This window comes from Anticarsia gemmatalis, chromosome 12, assembly GCF_050436995.1.
Source record: "Anticarsia gemmatalis isolate Benzon Research Colony breed Stoneville strain chromosome 12, ilAntGemm2 primary, whole genome shotgun sequence".
In the NCBI taxonomy this organism is placed as follows: Eukaryota; Metazoa; Arthropoda; class Insecta; order Lepidoptera; family Erebidae; genus Anticarsia; species Anticarsia gemmatalis.
The window spans coordinates 6,829,953-6,846,693 of NC_134756.1; the positions used below are offsets into that span (position 1 = coordinate 6,829,953).

The 16,741-nt window shown below is 37.3% G+C and overlaps 4 protein-coding genes and 1 non-coding gene across 5 annotated transcripts in view; 1 reads left to right on the top strand and 4 right to left on the bottom strand.

Annotated features, from left to right (window-relative positions):
* Positions 1-6,628, top strand: part of LOC142976898 (uncharacterized) — a 64,177-nt gene extending 57,549 nt beyond the window's left edge. Inside the window, exons 3-7 of the mRNA XM_076120477.1 lie at positions 812-1,037; positions 2,557-2,730; positions 3,000-3,234; positions 3,366-3,646; positions 5,778-6,628. Of these exons, the coding sequence (XP_075976592.1) occupies positions 812-1,037; positions 2,557-2,730; positions 3,000-3,234; positions 3,366-3,588 (858 nt within the window). The 3' untranslated portion in view covers positions 3,589-3,646; positions 5,778-6,628. The remainder of the gene's footprint in view (positions 1-811; positions 1,038-2,556; positions 2,731-2,999; positions 3,235-3,365; positions 3,647-5,777) is intronic.
* Positions 1,547-1,617, bottom strand: TRNAG-CCC (transfer RNA glycine (anticodon CCC)). The gene has a single exon. It is a non-coding gene; the product is annotated as a tRNA-Gly (tRNA).
* Positions 6,629-6,639: 11 nt separating the features above from the next.
* Positions 6,640-7,343, bottom strand: LOC142976900 (uncharacterized). The gene is made up of 2 exons (XM_076120479.1): positions 7,168-7,343; positions 6,640-6,898 (listed from the first exon to the last, which is right to left on the bottom strand). The coding sequence occupies exons 1-2, from the start codon at positions 7,332-7,334 to the stop codon at positions 6,640-6,642; spliced, it is 426 nt and encodes a 141-aa protein (XP_075976594.1). The 5' UTR covers positions 7,335-7,343.
* Positions 7,344-7,576: 233 nt separating this feature from the next.
* LOC142976899 (deoxyribonuclease-2-alpha-like) lies at positions 7,577-9,327 on the bottom strand. Its single transcript, XM_076120478.1, has 4 exons — positions 9,251-9,327; positions 8,791-8,950; positions 8,166-8,316; positions 7,577-7,840 (listed from the first exon to the last, which is right to left on the bottom strand). The coding sequence occupies exons 1-4, from the start codon at positions 9,292-9,294 to the stop codon at positions 7,635-7,637; spliced, it is 561 nt and encodes a 186-aa protein (XP_075976593.1). The 5' UTR covers positions 9,295-9,327; the 3' UTR covers positions 7,577-7,634.
* A 301-nt stretch (positions 9,328-9,628) lies between these two features.
* Positions 9,629-16,617, bottom strand: LOC142976897 (deoxyribonuclease-2-alpha-like). The gene is made up of 8 exons (XM_076120476.1): positions 16,319-16,617; positions 15,340-15,514; positions 14,808-14,913; positions 14,259-14,474; positions 13,584-13,812; positions 12,157-12,339; positions 11,560-11,722; positions 9,629-11,052 (listed from the first exon to the last, which is right to left on the bottom strand). Exons 1-8 carry the CDS (start codon positions 16,420-16,422, stop codon positions 10,951-10,953), a joined length of 1,278 nt encoding a protein of 425 aa, XP_075976591.1. The 5' UTR covers positions 16,423-16,617; the 3' UTR covers positions 9,629-10,950.
* Between the last annotated feature and the right edge of the window lie 124 nt (positions 16,618-16,741).

Consider the following 16,741-nt stretch of genomic DNA (forward strand, 5'->3'; position numbering starts at 1 on the left):
ACTTTAGTAACTAGTTAGTTAAGTCTACGGAGCAGTCACGAAATGCTTGCGTTTATCCTAGTTAAAGAAAATTTTGATGCGGAAAATCGATTACCGTCTCTTAATTGTGCGAGACGGACACATTGTTAAGTGTGTAAGTAAAAACTGTTAAGATTCGGATAGCATTAATAACTGAGAATGTGCTAATGCTTACGTAAGGGTCCAATTTAAATGAACTAATTTCGAACTTTTTCTTGTTATTTTCTTAATACAACCTCTTTAGAACACTTAGAAGTTTGCCAAAGGTTTCCCTTTACAGACATTCAATCATTACCTAGGCACTAGGCACTGACTTGGACTTGTCGCTCCACGTGACTATTTCTTCTACCAACTAACTCATAACAGGTAACTACCAAAGGGCAACCTTCTAAAGTTATTTTTTCATCTTGGACTCCAAGGTTGCTTATGTAAGGGCACTGCGTATTAAAATAATGTAACTCATAAACAGAACTTTCAATGTATTACCGCATTAACTACTGGACGCAGTCAACCACAAGATTCTTATTTCCTTACGTTGCCTCACCTAAATTAATGTTTTTAGTCATAAGAGAATAGAATTCAGAATTGTAGAATATTAGAACCCCACTAATACCGGTCACCAATACTCGAGTTGTTATAATATTATACTATTTCTGTTGCCCTCATTTCAATGGTAAGGTCCAATATAGGTACGTAACCTCTTTTACGCAAAACCAGCAACGAAAACAAACATCTCTCGGTCTTAAAGTTTGTATTCACAATGCGTCATATTGTAAACATCTTTTTCTTGCAGATAGCAACATACCTAAGCAGTCGTGGATGGCGTGTCATCGCCGGTTGCCGGTCGGGCGGCTTAGGTGCTCGGCTAGCAGACTCCTGGCTGCAAGCGCACATCGCCAGCACGCCCGAAGACCAGCCGAAGCCAAGGCTGGTCACCCTTGAACTCGATGTGGCCAGAGAAGACCTTTTAGATGAAGCTGCTAGAGCCACCGCGCAACATCTGCCGGCTGGAGAACATGGTATGAATATGAAACAAATACTTTATCGATAGTTAGAAACGGCTCAGAGGGTATGATGTTTAAGGACTGTTATTTAAAGCACTGTTATAACAATTTCTATAAGCAATAGATAGTTTTCCAACACTAATAATCAGAGATACAAAATTACATCAAATTATTGTGCTAGTTACTGTTCTAACTTGGAAAATTAAAGCAAAGTGGAGGAAAATGGTTAATTGGGAAATAAATCATAGGTCATTTCTTTACCGATATATTTATAATCTGTGATTTTAAAGCGCAGCTATGTTATACCGTTTAAGGCAGATATATCCCTAAAATAAGCAACAATAATATTTTGTGTTTTATTCGTAAAGCAAGGCTAGCAAGGATTTAAAGTAAAGCACCGCTACCTAGTAGAAAGTGTACTTAGTCAAAAATGCTTTGTGTTGTATTCAGCCAACATCGTTGGTATTTAAAAAATATAGAAAAAAGTTAGTTTTCCCCTTGAAAATGTATGCTCAAAAAGGGTGTGCACTGCCCGGGAATCGAACCCGGGTCGCAAGAATGGGAATCTTGCATGATACCACTACACCAGCAGTGCTTGTCATATTGTGGTGAAATAGTGCTTCACTATGCCTTACGTTAACGTTAACAACCATAATAACAGCTTTATTACTACAAAAATAATATGAAAAATGAATTTATTAGCACGTTTTTCTAAAATGAATAATTAATAATAAAGAAACAATGAATAAGTAGCATCAACGCCATCTATCGAAGTGGAGGATAGCTACTTACGATTCAAGTTCCCGCGCGAAACATGATACGGGGCGTACGTAGTGTCGCATCGGACGAGGTAATTACGCATACAGACGTAGGTGGCGCTGAAGTAGGATCCTTATCAGACAGTAGTCATCTGCGGTGCCGGTTATAAGAGCCAAGATAACTAAAACCCTCGTAAATATAGATGGAGTGCTTTCTATATTTAGCAGTGGCGTAACTATAGGGTGGCAAGTCGGCAAAATGCCACGGGCCCCCAGCCGGAAAGGGCCCCCGATCAGAGGAAAATCCCAACTCATTTTTTTTATTTATCGTACATTTCAGCATTCTATATTGGGAGAGGGGGGCCATCTGATGAATTTGCCACGGGCCTTGAACGGTATAGTTACGCCACTGATATTTAGGTATGTTTATAAATGAAAATCAGTAAGATTGCCTCAAATAATAGTTCATGATACTCCAGAATGATAATATAGAAGTTGTTTTGCACTTAAGGTAAAGAACTACTAGACCACTCAATTCGAGATTCTGGGTTTGACTCGGGAATGGTATCAGCGTTTTCCGTTAGGAAATTGTCGTAATCTACATGGAGTTTGTTTAAGTTCCCGGTTAAGTTTGCTCTTATTACGTGGAGACTAGAAGTCCGTTTATGAAGTCCCGAAAAACGAACTGACAGAATTTTTCACTAAACTAACAGTCGTGATGATTAAAACTAACACATTATCATGAAAATGATTAGGTTACTTTTCTGTTTTTATAGGAATCTGGGCAGTAATCAATACAGCCGGTAGCAGCGGACGCGGTGGCGCGTCATGTTGGGAGGGAGCCCTGCGAGGGAACGTGCTCGGAGCATTGAGGGTGGCCCGCACATTCGCGCCTCTGCTCGCCGCCGCCGCCGCCGACCATCCTAATGCTGGCAGGCTGTTTTATATTGGTAAGCACACCATCTTTTTCTAATCAATGATGTCGTATTAGACAGTACACAGACCTAAGTACATGTTGCAGGAAAAAAGTATCGTCTCTGCCTACTTATTCCAAAGCTGGTTCTTTTTTTTCTCGTTTTTAAAAAAGTTTTATCATGCACTAAAAAGCAGCAGTTTTATAATTAAGATACCAAGCTGACCTAAGTTCCTGAATTATTCCCTCGCGACATGTACGACCTATTTTGTACAGCAATTCCTTGAAATTATATTTTCGTTCCAGGTTTGACATCAGATACAGCCTGCGAGAGCCTATCTCGGTTGGAGGCGGGTGACACGGGCGAATTGAGCGCGGGTGCAGCTGCAGCCCGCTGGGGAGTATGGGGAGCCGCCAGGGCTCTGCGCGCCGGACTGAAAGCCAAGCGACTGCACGTAGTGCTGCTACACGCTCCAGACCTCGCCGCCAATGAAATCTACTCACCACCCTCGCTGCTGCAGCCGCCGAGTCAGCCCGCCAGGTTCATATACACTCTCTAAACTATAGCTCACTCAGATTGCATTACATAGCCAGCATAATATGGTATTTGACCTATCATATGAGTAAGTACTATAGTTATTTATATCTAATGCTATTACCCTGTCGTTTCAGTCGCCCCGAGACCCCAAGTTCGGAAGTAAGCGCGGCGACGGCGAGCTGCGCAGTCACGATGCCAGGCGAAGCAGCAGAATACAGCGCAAAAGTACTCCCCACCAGCGCACTCAAGGTGCTAGAAGACGCCCTCACCACCCCGTCCCCGAGAGACGCATACTACTTGAAGGTGAAACACGACTCCTGGTTCACCCGGATGCCTTCGTTGAGAGTCGCGCATTGAGCGCAAAAGTTACACTCTAACATGTACACTGCCAATACAGGTCACATTGTCACAACCAATACAGGGTCTTCTCATAATAGCTGGTAATATTTTGGGAGGTGATACTGCCCATGAATCTGATCACGAATCCGAAAAAAAAAATTTTTTTGGACAAACTTATTTTTTTGCTTTTCTGTAGTGTGAGTGAGCGCTCATACACGAACACATAGAAGCGCTCGTCGTTACACGGCCGCCGCTTCGATGTGTGCGACCGCGACCGAGCGCTGTCAGCTGACCCCGCGAGGGGCGGGGACCGCACGCGGGACGTTCTGTCTTAGTAACAATAATAAATACAAACTGATACTGATTTCCCATAATACTTTCAGTCTTGGATTGGCTAGCAACTACGTGATTAACGTAACTATGCCATTTAAGTTTTTGTTAAATTACTAACCTACAGAACGTAGCGTATCGCGAGAGTTTGAATACAGTTGCATCGAACATAGGATTACCATCCCACATTACATACACATAAATTGACGAAATCATAACTACGAATCTCAATTACCTACTGTTAACGGCTGATTACCGAACGACAATACACAAATGATTGATGAATGATGAAATCAAACAAATCAAAAAGGTTACATTACTTACCTAAATAGCGTACGGCGTATCGCCAGAGATTCGTTACAGATGCGTCAAACAAACAACCATGCGACACTACGCACAAACTCACAGAATAAAAAAAAAGTACGAAAATCGTCTAGCTAACTGATAACAGCTGACTCAATTTACTGACTGACACTCACGTATCGGGATTAAGCACTTGGTTTTACGACACCACCAACACGCACAATAAATTCTTACCAACTGGTTAATTTAAATAATACTACCTATTTTTTAAAATAAAAACATGGCATATTAAATCATGCCGACAAAGGGCGAAATTCAACAGCATAAACACCGACAAAGAGAGCCGATCGTTTGGCGGCGTCGCGCGGTGCGCTTTGTAGTTGTCTTGTCGTGCCGCGCTAGTGATGTTTGTTTCTATTGCTTACATTCAAATGTGGAAATATCGGTAAAAATGCATTACTTTATTATCAAAACAGTAGAAACCAACTGAATGTATTATTTGTACCTACCTAAGATTATCTTTAACATTTACACGCTGCACGCAGGCCAAGAGGACACAGATTTATTGTTGTAATAATACTAGGTATGAATCATAATCGAAAAAAAAAACTTAAAAAATATTCGAGGATATCGATACTGAACCAACGTTTGCTATTTGTTATCTTTATTAAAATAGAAATAATATCTTCTCATTCAATGTTAGTCTCCAGATAGTTTGATTTGAAGTTATTAAGGAAAAATAAATATCAATATTAAATGTAATTAAGTTTTTGGGTCCATCCCTAACTGCCTATTTATTTTATTTTGCTTCATACGTATGTCACAACTTAGTACCTATTAAGGATCGCTTTCGTTCGGACGTCCGCGCGTCCGGTGGAACTTTGTCAATGCGTGAGCTTGTTATTACTGTTATTTCCAAAACCTTTCTGAACTGTGATTTGTTATTGTCGCGCGTGATCATGAGCGTGCGCGGTGTGATACGGTAATTGGTGAATGAACCATGTTTTTGTTTATTTTTGTTAATAATTCGTGTGTTCGTGAAAGTGAATCAGAACGAGGAAGCAAAAAGTGTCGTAAAACGTTAGAAAGATAAAATTAGGTATGTAGTGTCTGATGCCCGTGCGTAATTAATTGTTATCAGTGCGTAAATAAGATTCGCAGTTATGCTTTCTGTAATTTAGATTTAAGTGTTACACGTTGTGTAGGTAAGTAATTTAACAATTACTTTAATTAGACAGTTACGTTAATCACGTAGTTGCTAGCCAATCCAAGACTGAAAGTTTTATGGGAAATCAGTATCAGTTTGTATTTATTATTGTTACTAAGACAGAACGTCCCGCGCGCGGTCCCCGCCCCTCGCGGCGTCAGCTGACAGCGCTCGGTCGCGGTCGCACACATCGAAGCGGCGGCCGTGTAACGACGAGCGCTTCTATGTGTTCGTGTATGAGCGCTCACTCACACTACAGAAAAGCAAAAAAATAAGTTGTCCAAAAAAATTTTTTTTTCGGATTCGTGATCAGATTCATGGGCAGTATCACCTCCCAAAATATTACCAGCTATTATGAGAAGACCCTATATATTTGATAATGTCCTCAGAATCAGTGTGAACGTATGCTTAACTTGTGAATACACCGTTTAACAGCAACTATAAGTTCTGTCGTTAACGATCACGTTTTGGAGGAGTTATAATCCTCTAATTGATTGTTAAGCCTATGTTTAATATTAAGGATTCAATCCATTTAGGATTTTACTTATCTTATCACACTATACCACCACTGAGGTGAAGGGTCCAAATCTTTATCATCGAAACTAATGACTAATCATTATTGTTATCTTGTACTTAGATCGAGTCAGTTTTTAATATTATATTTTTATTTTATTGTATTTTTCGAGCTGATTTTGCAATTTTTATTCATTTATCTGTACCTAAGTAGCTATACAATATAATCGTATGTTAAGTTATAACGACCCGCTTGTCCCAGATGTATCGAAGTATGGGAGGTCGGACGGAGAGCGCATGTTGGTGCTTTAAAACGATTTATCTAAGAGTAATATTCCATAAGTCTGTTGGGATAGTGCCTTATCTAACACGGTGATTAAAAATCTTTGCTTTAGGAAGCAGCTGAACATTCTAATGTCGTAAGATGTTTATATTTAATGGGAATTGTACATAAATATTTCCAAGCTCATATGGTGCCAATTAGGAAACTTTTGTGTGTCAATTGAATGCTGAACTGTATGTAACACGCTGTAATCGTAGATCCAGTGAAGCCAGTATGTATAACGGTTTCATATAACTGTAGTGTTTGTACAACTTTCTGAGTTGTTTGTTTTTATGTCGTCACTTGTGTGTTTAAGCGATATGAATCATAATCATGTAAATAATGTTTGTGTTGTATAATAAACATTTGTCTATAAATATAAAGAGTGCTTTATTTAGCAGAGTGGTTCCTTGACTTTGAGATTGCCGAATGTGATCCATATGTTGTAATGTTTGACGCAAGCCATGAGTCCTCCTTTATTATCCCTGTAGTCGACGTTTCCAAAGCAAGTCCAGTACTGCGTGGTACCGGTGCCTCGTCTCTGCCAGACCGCTGCGGTGCTCACGCCAAAAGTCGTCATATCCGTCACATTGTCTATGTAATACACTTTTTGCTCCGGAAACTTCAACGATATTGAATCGATGTAGCGCATACTAAAACAAATATGAACTGACTTTACTTCTTACTACATAACAAATACCAATTCATGTTAGCATATTATTATCATCGTTTCGTTCTTAAAATAAGGGCTATATAAAGAAACTGTATCCAATAAACCATTCTATAAGTTTGAGAAATCATTATCTTCACGACATAAATTTCGATAAGATTTTTTACAAACTGTTTACAGTGACACATATTAGATGAAGCCCAATCGAAATACTTATGAAATGAAGACTGCACTATAATGTATTATATTTACCCATAAGTCTCATGACAAAATGGTCGTGGTTTGGATCGAGCATTAGTGTACACATCCACGACCATCTTCTGCAACCTGGCGAAGATCTTGTAGAGGTCGCTAGCATCACCAGGACTTTTAGCCAATATTACTCCTTGTAAAGTCTTGTATCTTGTCTCGAAACCCATCACTTTTTTCTTTGTTCTGGAAACAAGAAAAGTGTATCTAGGTATAATTGAAAGGCGATTAGTTTGATACGTAAATTGTTGATCATGCAAGGTGCTATCAGATGCCGTAAAGGGACAATTATTCTATATTCAGGTATTTTATGCGACGACTAACTCAAGCGGATATGGAAGTGAATCAGTTCTGAGGTGTGTAAAACCTAAACAAACCACTTACCACTAAGAACAAAAAATTATGTTCATAGATACGAGCCTGCCATTGCCAAAGAGTCAGTTGGCTTAGTTAAAAAGTTTATATCTTACTTACCCTTGAGTAAGGTCACGTTTAAAAGCCAATTTCCACCTTGGCAACAAGGAAACTAAATGGCTTGGTACAGTCAACTTCACAATATTAGCCCCTGCATGTTGTACGACCGCAGCGAGAGTATTTATAGCCTTTAGATCTAAATTCACGCACATCAACATGTGACCATTGGCCAATTCTTCTTCTGGAAAACTTGAATAAACCTCTACAAAAAGTATAAAATGACGAGATAAAATTGTAAACGTTGGGTATTTTACATTTACACGTATTTAAATAATAGTAATATCGATAGAAAAGTCGAAATAACGTTCAAGCAGATGATTCATCCATTTATCTTTTCTATGGCTAGCACAAGAAATAACTAAATGTTTTATAAGTTTGTTCTTATGTTTTAGCAAAGTAAGTAGGTATCACCGTCACCTAAGGTTGGTACAGAATACCTATCTCATTCGCCTTATAGAGACTTACAACTATCAAGAATCATCAGATGTCTAGCATAATATGTCTTAATAAAGAAAGTAGGCACTTACTGTTGAGATCTGGAAAATTAGGCACAGTATGACTTATCCAGATTCCGCCTTTGTCATTAGCAAACAGAATGCCATATGCAGTTGATTGTTGAGCTTTATGTCCAGGTTTTGCTCCATATTGCATTATGGCTAGTTGTTTCCTTTGGGAATTCTAAGGCAAACAAAGGAATAAATTAGGCGGTTGACAGTCATCAGAATAGCCTTTCTTCCAACTATGTTGGAGACGGCTTCCAGTCTCACCGGTCGCAGCTGGATACCAGTATTTTACATGGAGCGACTGTCTATCGAAACTCCACAACCCAATTACCTGGATTATAACACGATATCCCCTTAGTAAGACTGGTTGTCAGACTTTCAAGCTTCTGTAACGACTGTCAGAGACTTTATAATTAGAGCTGGAGCCAATTGACAGTACAAAAAGTATATACGGAAAAATAATAATATACTTAACTTGTATTTTTATTAATAGTAATTGTCCATACTGTTTTATTTGAATAATTATGGAGATGTTTTCATAAAAAACAGCTATGAGTAAGGAGTAGGCCTGGAGTTCACACACCGACACAGTTGGGGACTATATTAACTATAGTTAGGTATGTCTTGGCAAAATAAACTCATCTCTTACCCTGTACAGAGGTGCCAAAGTATTCTGTAACATAGAATTATCGTCGATGAACGTCTGAGAGGGGTACCACCGTCCCTCCGCGCCTGACATTGTGTATGTGAAGTTGTAGCCGGACTCGAAATACTCGCCCGTGTCCGCTGGCGGCTTGTAAATGTACCACCTTGATCGTGTAATTATAGTTTAGGATTATAAACGAAATGTTTTGTTAAAGAAGATAAGAACAGCTGAGTAAAATATAGCAACATTTTTTTTACATTATTAAACTTCCAATTCACACCTATCTTCATAACTACATTGAGTATTATTTCGTGAGTATTCATTACCATACGGTTTTTGTTTCACGGTATGATATCAATACCGGCTAAGAAATAGATGCGTACAAGTGCGTGCACGTATACGCTGAGACCTCAAACTAAAAATACTTAGTAAAAAATACTAAATAAGAATTAAGTTATAATACCAATCCATAATCAAATCACTGTTGTCTCGACAATTAAGATCCATTTGTTTAGATCTAGCACAAAAACACTGATCTTGTAAAATTACAATGAATATACACAGTGCATAAAAATGCCACATTATTTCACAAGTGTGTGAGTGTTACTGAATTTGTTCAATATTATTCTGAATTGAATTTTATTTATTGTATGTCGTTAATTTTATGTTCATGTTACGCAACGAAATGTAAATTTTAAGTCGCGTACAAATCGCAAACACATCCTGATGTTTTCTGCACGGATTGGCTCGGCTTTATTACCAGCCTGTGTATTGGACCTTAGGATAAAATCCAGCCTTGTTTCCTCAATAATAGTATAAGGTTCAAAATAAAAATCCTTAATTTGAAAAGACGGTATTTAATTAAAAAGCATTAACATATTATTATTTCAGAACACCGTTTTAGCAAATGTATCGTCTAAAGTTAACTTACAACTAATAATATTACTACGATCACTTTGTACTAAAACTATACTTTCTTATTATATTTTTACAATATTACACAGGTATCAAACGGTTTTGCTTCGGCGAAAATTTATCTTACTCAAAAGGCTTACTCGCTCACGGCCGAATGCACAAACATCCCTCAATGATAGGCAAATCTTAGTGTAATGCTGTCTTTATCACTTCGACGTGTATCGTAGAGACAAAAATATTTTTTGCATCGCAAATTTTTTTTTGATGTTACTGCATTCGGACGGAAGAGTATCTCATTTTCTTATTCTAAAAGCATACCTATGGATCTATTGCAACAGTTCAAATTCTAGTTTGTCATAAAATGCTTTCGTTGAGTATCCTTTAGATGTAAAATACAAGTAACCGGCCTAGAATGAATTTTCGGGGGAAATACAAAGACAAAATGAATTACTTTGAATTTAACGGTGTTTTCAGATTTTGAAAACTCAAGTTTACACGTAGAAGATTTATTCCAACGTTAGGTATAAAAACTAACTGTAAATTAGTAAATATATAATAATAAGTAAGAAATTTCAAGGTGGTGATCAAGGCAATGGAATGTTTGCGAACTGTTTAAATATTACCTAGTACTATTATTAAATTTCCTAAATGTTGTATTAACTTCAGGGTTATTTAAGTCAGCAGTCGATTTAACGTTCAAAAAACGGATTGAAGAATATTGCAATATAAAAATGGAGAACCCTGAACTCTCTGAACCCTGAAGATAAATGAATGTTTAAAGCATGTTCCAAGAAACAATAAAAGAAAATTGAAAATAAATTTATACTAAACTCTGACAATCGTTAAAAAAGATTGCCTTCTTCTTCCTTGAAAACAAAAAACGTAACTCGATTTTTAAACTGGGGCAGTTAGGAAAATCGATTTACAGTCTTAGTTTGTCATTTTGTTATCGTTAGTTATTTGCTAATCATTTTTTAATCCATAAAAATGGCTAACCTACACAAACACCAATGCCACCAAACGTATACAACATAAACATTTTAAAAAGCCACCATTAAAAAAATCGACATTAATTTCCGAAATTGTAATCGGAGTGACTCTACGCACTAGTAACGCCATCTACCGAAAGCTTTGTCAAACAAATGACAATTTTCGGTGGATTTTCTCTCGTTGCACACGTTGGCAGCAAACATTACGGCGAGTATTGTGTAGGCGATAATACAGGCACATAACAGTTACCCGTAGTGATTAATTACACGTTTGTACAGATTCTATGAGGTGAGCGAAGTTACCCCATAGAATAGGCCCTGAAGTGCACACTGTACCGCCGCCGCGAGACTCTTGCGGTAACTGGAACAAATGAGAAAAATATGTTAGTTTTATTGGCAATTATAAATGGACCAAACCTGGCTATGGAGGCATTGAGGTAGATCCTAGCAAAAATCTCAAAAATTTAGCAAATAAACTTGCTTGTCACTACCTGTGCAAAACAATTGTATTTATCCTAAACATTCATGACTAGTAATGGTAATGGTATGTTCGTTAACGAGAATAAGTCTTGGAATTTTTCCATGCAGTTGACACTTATATGTTGAATTTTAGATAGCTGAGTAATAGTGAGTAACTAGTCAACCAGTCAGCCTAGCTATCTCAGTATAGTAAATCAGTCAATCAGTCAGCCTGCGACCAAGACCAGTGGTAACTGAGCCAAAACATCAGGCATTTTAAAGTAAAATGCGAGTTCGCGTCAATTCCCGTATTCTACTAAGTATATAAAAAACATGCAACGCGAAAGTTTAACTGTTATCATAATTAGTCAATCTTTCAAACAATATTGTCTTTAGTAGTATCGCTTACCGCTCTATTGATATCTCCGACGCAGACCCAATAGTCGGCCACCTTGGTGTCCTGACTGTTGTGCATTTTATGAGCGACTGCCACCGCCCATTTCGAATGGTCGTTGTGTGACGTGAACGACATCTTTGCTATGGGGAATTTTAGACGCTCGATGTTCCGCACTCTGGAAATACAGAAAAAAGATACTTAGATTACCAAGTTTTTTCCCAACGGTAATATTATTTTTTAAGTGAGACAAGTGGCTGAGATCATAACTTATCAAAGGAAAAAAAGAAGCCGTATTTCTTTCTAAACAAATGGGATTCGTCATAGCTTATACTCTTATTTCTTTGCTCTTATTCATTAAAATAATATTTTTACGTGAAATAAAAGGGATGGTAACCATTATTGTAGAAAACGATTTAAAAAATAATTTAATACGCATTAACTTCCGATGACTTCTACAACATGAATGGATGTGACACATTATTTTTATAATCTGAGAGATTTACGTTACGTTTGATGCTAATCATCACTTCCTTCGCGAAGACCCAATGGCAATACAAATAGGCTATCAACGCCAAAAAGTCTATTTTTTTTTAATAAAATTATACTTACTGGAAGTTTCTACTGCATTCAGAGTCCAGTGTTCCCGGGCCATTAGTCCAAGACTCCACTAGTAGATCAGACTGTAAGACTTCAGCTACAAGCCCGCTATACAGGTCATCGTTGAACATAGCACTCTTAGCAAACGACAGGAACTTGCGGCCAACTAGCGTCTCGAAACTCTCAATGTGATACCTGAAAACAATATCATTTGTTTGTTTATAAATTTCATTTCGTAGTACTTAAGCTTAGTCAATAATGGGCCGAATTCTCTATAATTTATTTATCGTTTGGTTAGTGGTCAACCTTATATCAAAGAGGTTCACTAGCCGCCACAACCGCCCGAAGGTCCTTGACATGCCTTTACTACTGTTATATTATTTGATAACAACCGGGACCGACTTTTATCACCTTTAACTTTAACACCCCAGTTCCGAAGCACGGATATGCTCAGCTCAAACGTCACGAAGACACCACCCATTTATAAAATGACAGCACCAGTGGTTGCTTAACCCACGAATCGTCTACCGGTTATTAACAATATGCGCCTCATATACGCTGAATTCGATAAACGAGCATTAGCGATACTAATACTGTGTGTTACCTCATTACACGAAAAATTCAACATGGATGTTTTTAAACTACTAAGAGTTGTGGAACCAAAACCGACGTCTATTGAAGGAAATAATCAATCAAATCGGATATCAACTGTTATGTCTGCTATTTCCCACCACATTTTCCGAATTCATTCACACTAAAACGACTCCGGAAAACTCGCATCCTGTCGCAATGATTTGATTTAACATTACAACAACAAGTCTTGTTATGTTTTATTGTTACTATTTTATAAACAAACCAAATGGGTATCAAACATGCAGCGCTATTGACAATATGATTGTGACATCATAGTTTATTATCACAGTTAAATTTAAGAACTACAATGACTCAATGTTGAGATAAATAACAATAACATATTACATTGTTTATAGAGCGTGTCTGATCTCAAGTATCAAAAACCCTTATGGCTCCCATGATCTACTTTATTGTTTACAATAGCTGTAACCTAAATACGATACTCCAAACATTAACTTTCGCAGCGTCTTGATACTTAGTAATACTTAGTATCCAACATTTTCGATTGCTTGAAGAATTTGTTTTTTAGACAGGCAACTAAAATATTCATAGCAAAATAAGTTAGTCAGCGACTCAATAACAAAGTTACGAGAAGTTTCAAATTACTTACTACCAACTACTTACTTTAATTTATCGCTTTAAACACCTAATTATATAATAAAGTGATATATATGATACCTATTTAGAAAAGAAGATTTTTTTGTGCCAAGCCGTAGAAGTTTGATTGAGACATCACTTAACACTCTCACTAGGATTTTCTACGAAATATAGTCGCGTTAGTTAGTCAGTCATACGTATTTACTTACCAAGGAGAAGCATCAATAGTCCTATTCCTAATAACATCGATCAAGTTGGGCAATTCGTTCTCGAACTCCTGAGGTATGTGCTGGTACACCAACAGTGGTTCATTGTACCTCAGCTGCGTGGCGATCTGGTTCAACGTAGACGTCTGAACGGACACGCACAGGAACGATTGTCCGTATTTCATGCCGGTTGATGGGTAGTCGTAGTTTGTTATGTTTATGCCGGATGCCACTGGAAATGAGATTGCATTTTTAGGATATTTGAAGATTACGATTAGAAGAAAGTAGAGTATGTGACGCAGACTGATTGAGTTTTGAAGCAAAATAACTTTATAGTGAACATAGTAAGTAGTGATTTTAAGTCTCTGCTTGTCTTAATGGGAATTACACATGATTTTTCTTGGTAGAGGATTGAATTAAGTATTTATCACGGTCAAACATACATCAAATGTTATTTCAGCCAGTGATTTATAGAATGCATAAGCTACCATTGCGGTTAAACTAAGTACCTAGTTAGTGTTCGTGACTGTACATTACAGTGACTAGAGTATTGACTAGAATATTTTTGTTTCTTTTAGAGGATTCTAGTATCTGGGAACCATCTAGAATTTGTAAATTTATAACTTCTACAAAGAGAAGTAAATAATAATAGATATAATAAAAAAAATGTATACATACTGTCAGGTAGCGGCGGGAACCTTGGCACGGAATGCACGAGCCACAGCGAAGTGAACTTGTCTCCCAGTATCACGCCCTTCGTGTGTCCGCTCTCGACCCTGGTCTTCATGAACTTGGAGTGCATTTTACACATCTCTGCCAAGTCGTAGTCGTCGTAGTACTTGTCACCCAGTTTGAACTTTTTGAATTTCTTTACACCGGCTTGTTTTGTTTGGCCTGTAGGTTTAATATGGATGATTTATTGTAATAAAGCATTGTTAAACTTAAAATTTTAGGTTGTAATGTATTACAATATATCAATAACATAAGCAGTACGTATTTATTTGTCATCTAACAAAAGATTTTATCAGGCTCATACTGTAGGTACATCATCGGGGATTTTTCAGAGTTATTCATTTAATACGTTCTGTATCACCTACGAGAGGAATTTTTCGTATGGATCATTGAACATCGAACTGATTCAACTATGCGTTTGAGTTTGCGTGCTAAGATCAGTGTTATTGTCGATTTTTGGAAATGTCCTTAATTTTATACATAATCCAACTTTACCTCTTTTACTCTTGGAGTACATATCAGCTACAGACTGTAGAATGTCTGGTTGATGTTCTCCCGCTGGCGGTTGATCATTGTACACCAATGATATTATATTTTTGTCCTAAAAATAACACGTGTACATTAATATCAAAGCCCTTTTTGCGTGCAGGCATCGTAGACTAATCATTAGGTATAGTTTACAAACAGCAACAAGAATTGGGAATGCAACAAATTACAGTTAGATATTTTACTATAGGCTGTTTCAGTTACCTACAGAGTTTGAATAAATAGAAGCTCTGAGACGATAACAGCCTAACCACACCTAATCTTACTTGGACCGGCCATACACACCACGATGAGTAACAAGCAAACGATAATACATAATTATATCTATAATATTATAATGCAACGGGTCTTAAACGCGATTGAAAATTAAAGGTTAGGATCGGATTGGATAGGAACTACTATTTAAACTATAGATCTATAAGTGATATAAGTATGAATTATCGTTTACTTGTACTAAAAATCGATTTTTAGTAATATTTACCTGATACAAAGGCGCCAGCGTCTTCCCTACCATGGACCGTTGGTCGCTGATGGCCAGGTCTGACATGATCCAACCTCCCCTCAGTTTGGAAGGCGTAAGGTGCATATACGCCACCCCTCTACGAACTAGGGGGTTCAAATGATTTTTCTCTCTAGGCAACTTGTAAACGTAGAACCTAGGAAAGACAAAGCTTCTGTTTTAAAACTAGCGTAAATAGTTTAAAAAAAAAATTATATTCGGAAAATACATCGTCAAGCCTAACTTTTAAGTTAGACTTGATGATATCTCTTGAATAATGACTTTGCATACATATGCTTCAGTTATCTAAGGTTGTTGTTTTTAACTTAAATGTTATGTTAAAAACAGCTAAGATTTCAAACTGTACGTAGAGTGCGCCTTATGGAGTTTTCGTTTCAATGATTCGCAAAAAGTAACTTTTAAGATCACAAGTGAATCAAAGTGAAGTACCTATTACTCAATCTGTATAATTAAGTGAGTAATAGGTAGATAACAGAAAGAAACGCTAAACATCATAAAAGTTCATAAAACTCTAGTTTCAATGTTTATTATTTCTAAAATTCGGAATATGCAAAAGCTCCCGCAATGTAATATTACGCGCAAAACTTCTCGATGCGTTGGTTATTAAAATAAATAAATTTTCGATCTCCTACTGTGATTTTATTATACGAAGACTGATTTGTAAAATTATAAGTTTTACTGCAAAAGTTTTATTTTGGTAACTCTATATTAGGGTAAGCAAATGACTAAATCAAGTGTAATAATAATTTATTTCTATGCTACCTCTACCTAAACAATTACATTTGCCTACATAAAACCAATCAACTACTAAATGCGCAACAGTTTACCGGAAAACAAGAAACCACAATATTGCGGCTTGCAGATAAAACTTAATAAATGTAAACAAAGGACTATTCCTACCTATTGGAGCTAAACTAAAAATGTTTTAAAAGTCACTCACCAGTCGACCGGTTCTCCCCTTTCATTCCGGCATTGCGGCGTCAACCCCGTACAGTCATTCACATAAACGCATAACACCAAAATTAAAACAAAGTATCGAAACATCGCGACGCGTGCATATACCACGAACACCTTCAAAGAAGTAACAAGAGACTCAGGAAGTTTGTGTTGCTCCGCGCCGTGACGTCACAGTACACGCTCGCGTCACTGCCGCCCAACTATCAAACAATAGATATATTTACACAACATTACCAATTATTATTTCCCTTCAATATTACGTGCACATCGACTGCAACAGCGCGAATGATTTCATTCACCACATGTTTGTTGGACAAAGGAATACACACATAACATTGTAATGCAATAGAAATGTAGATTAGCGCCTTTATTTCTATAACGCTACGAGCGATAATCGAATAAATTA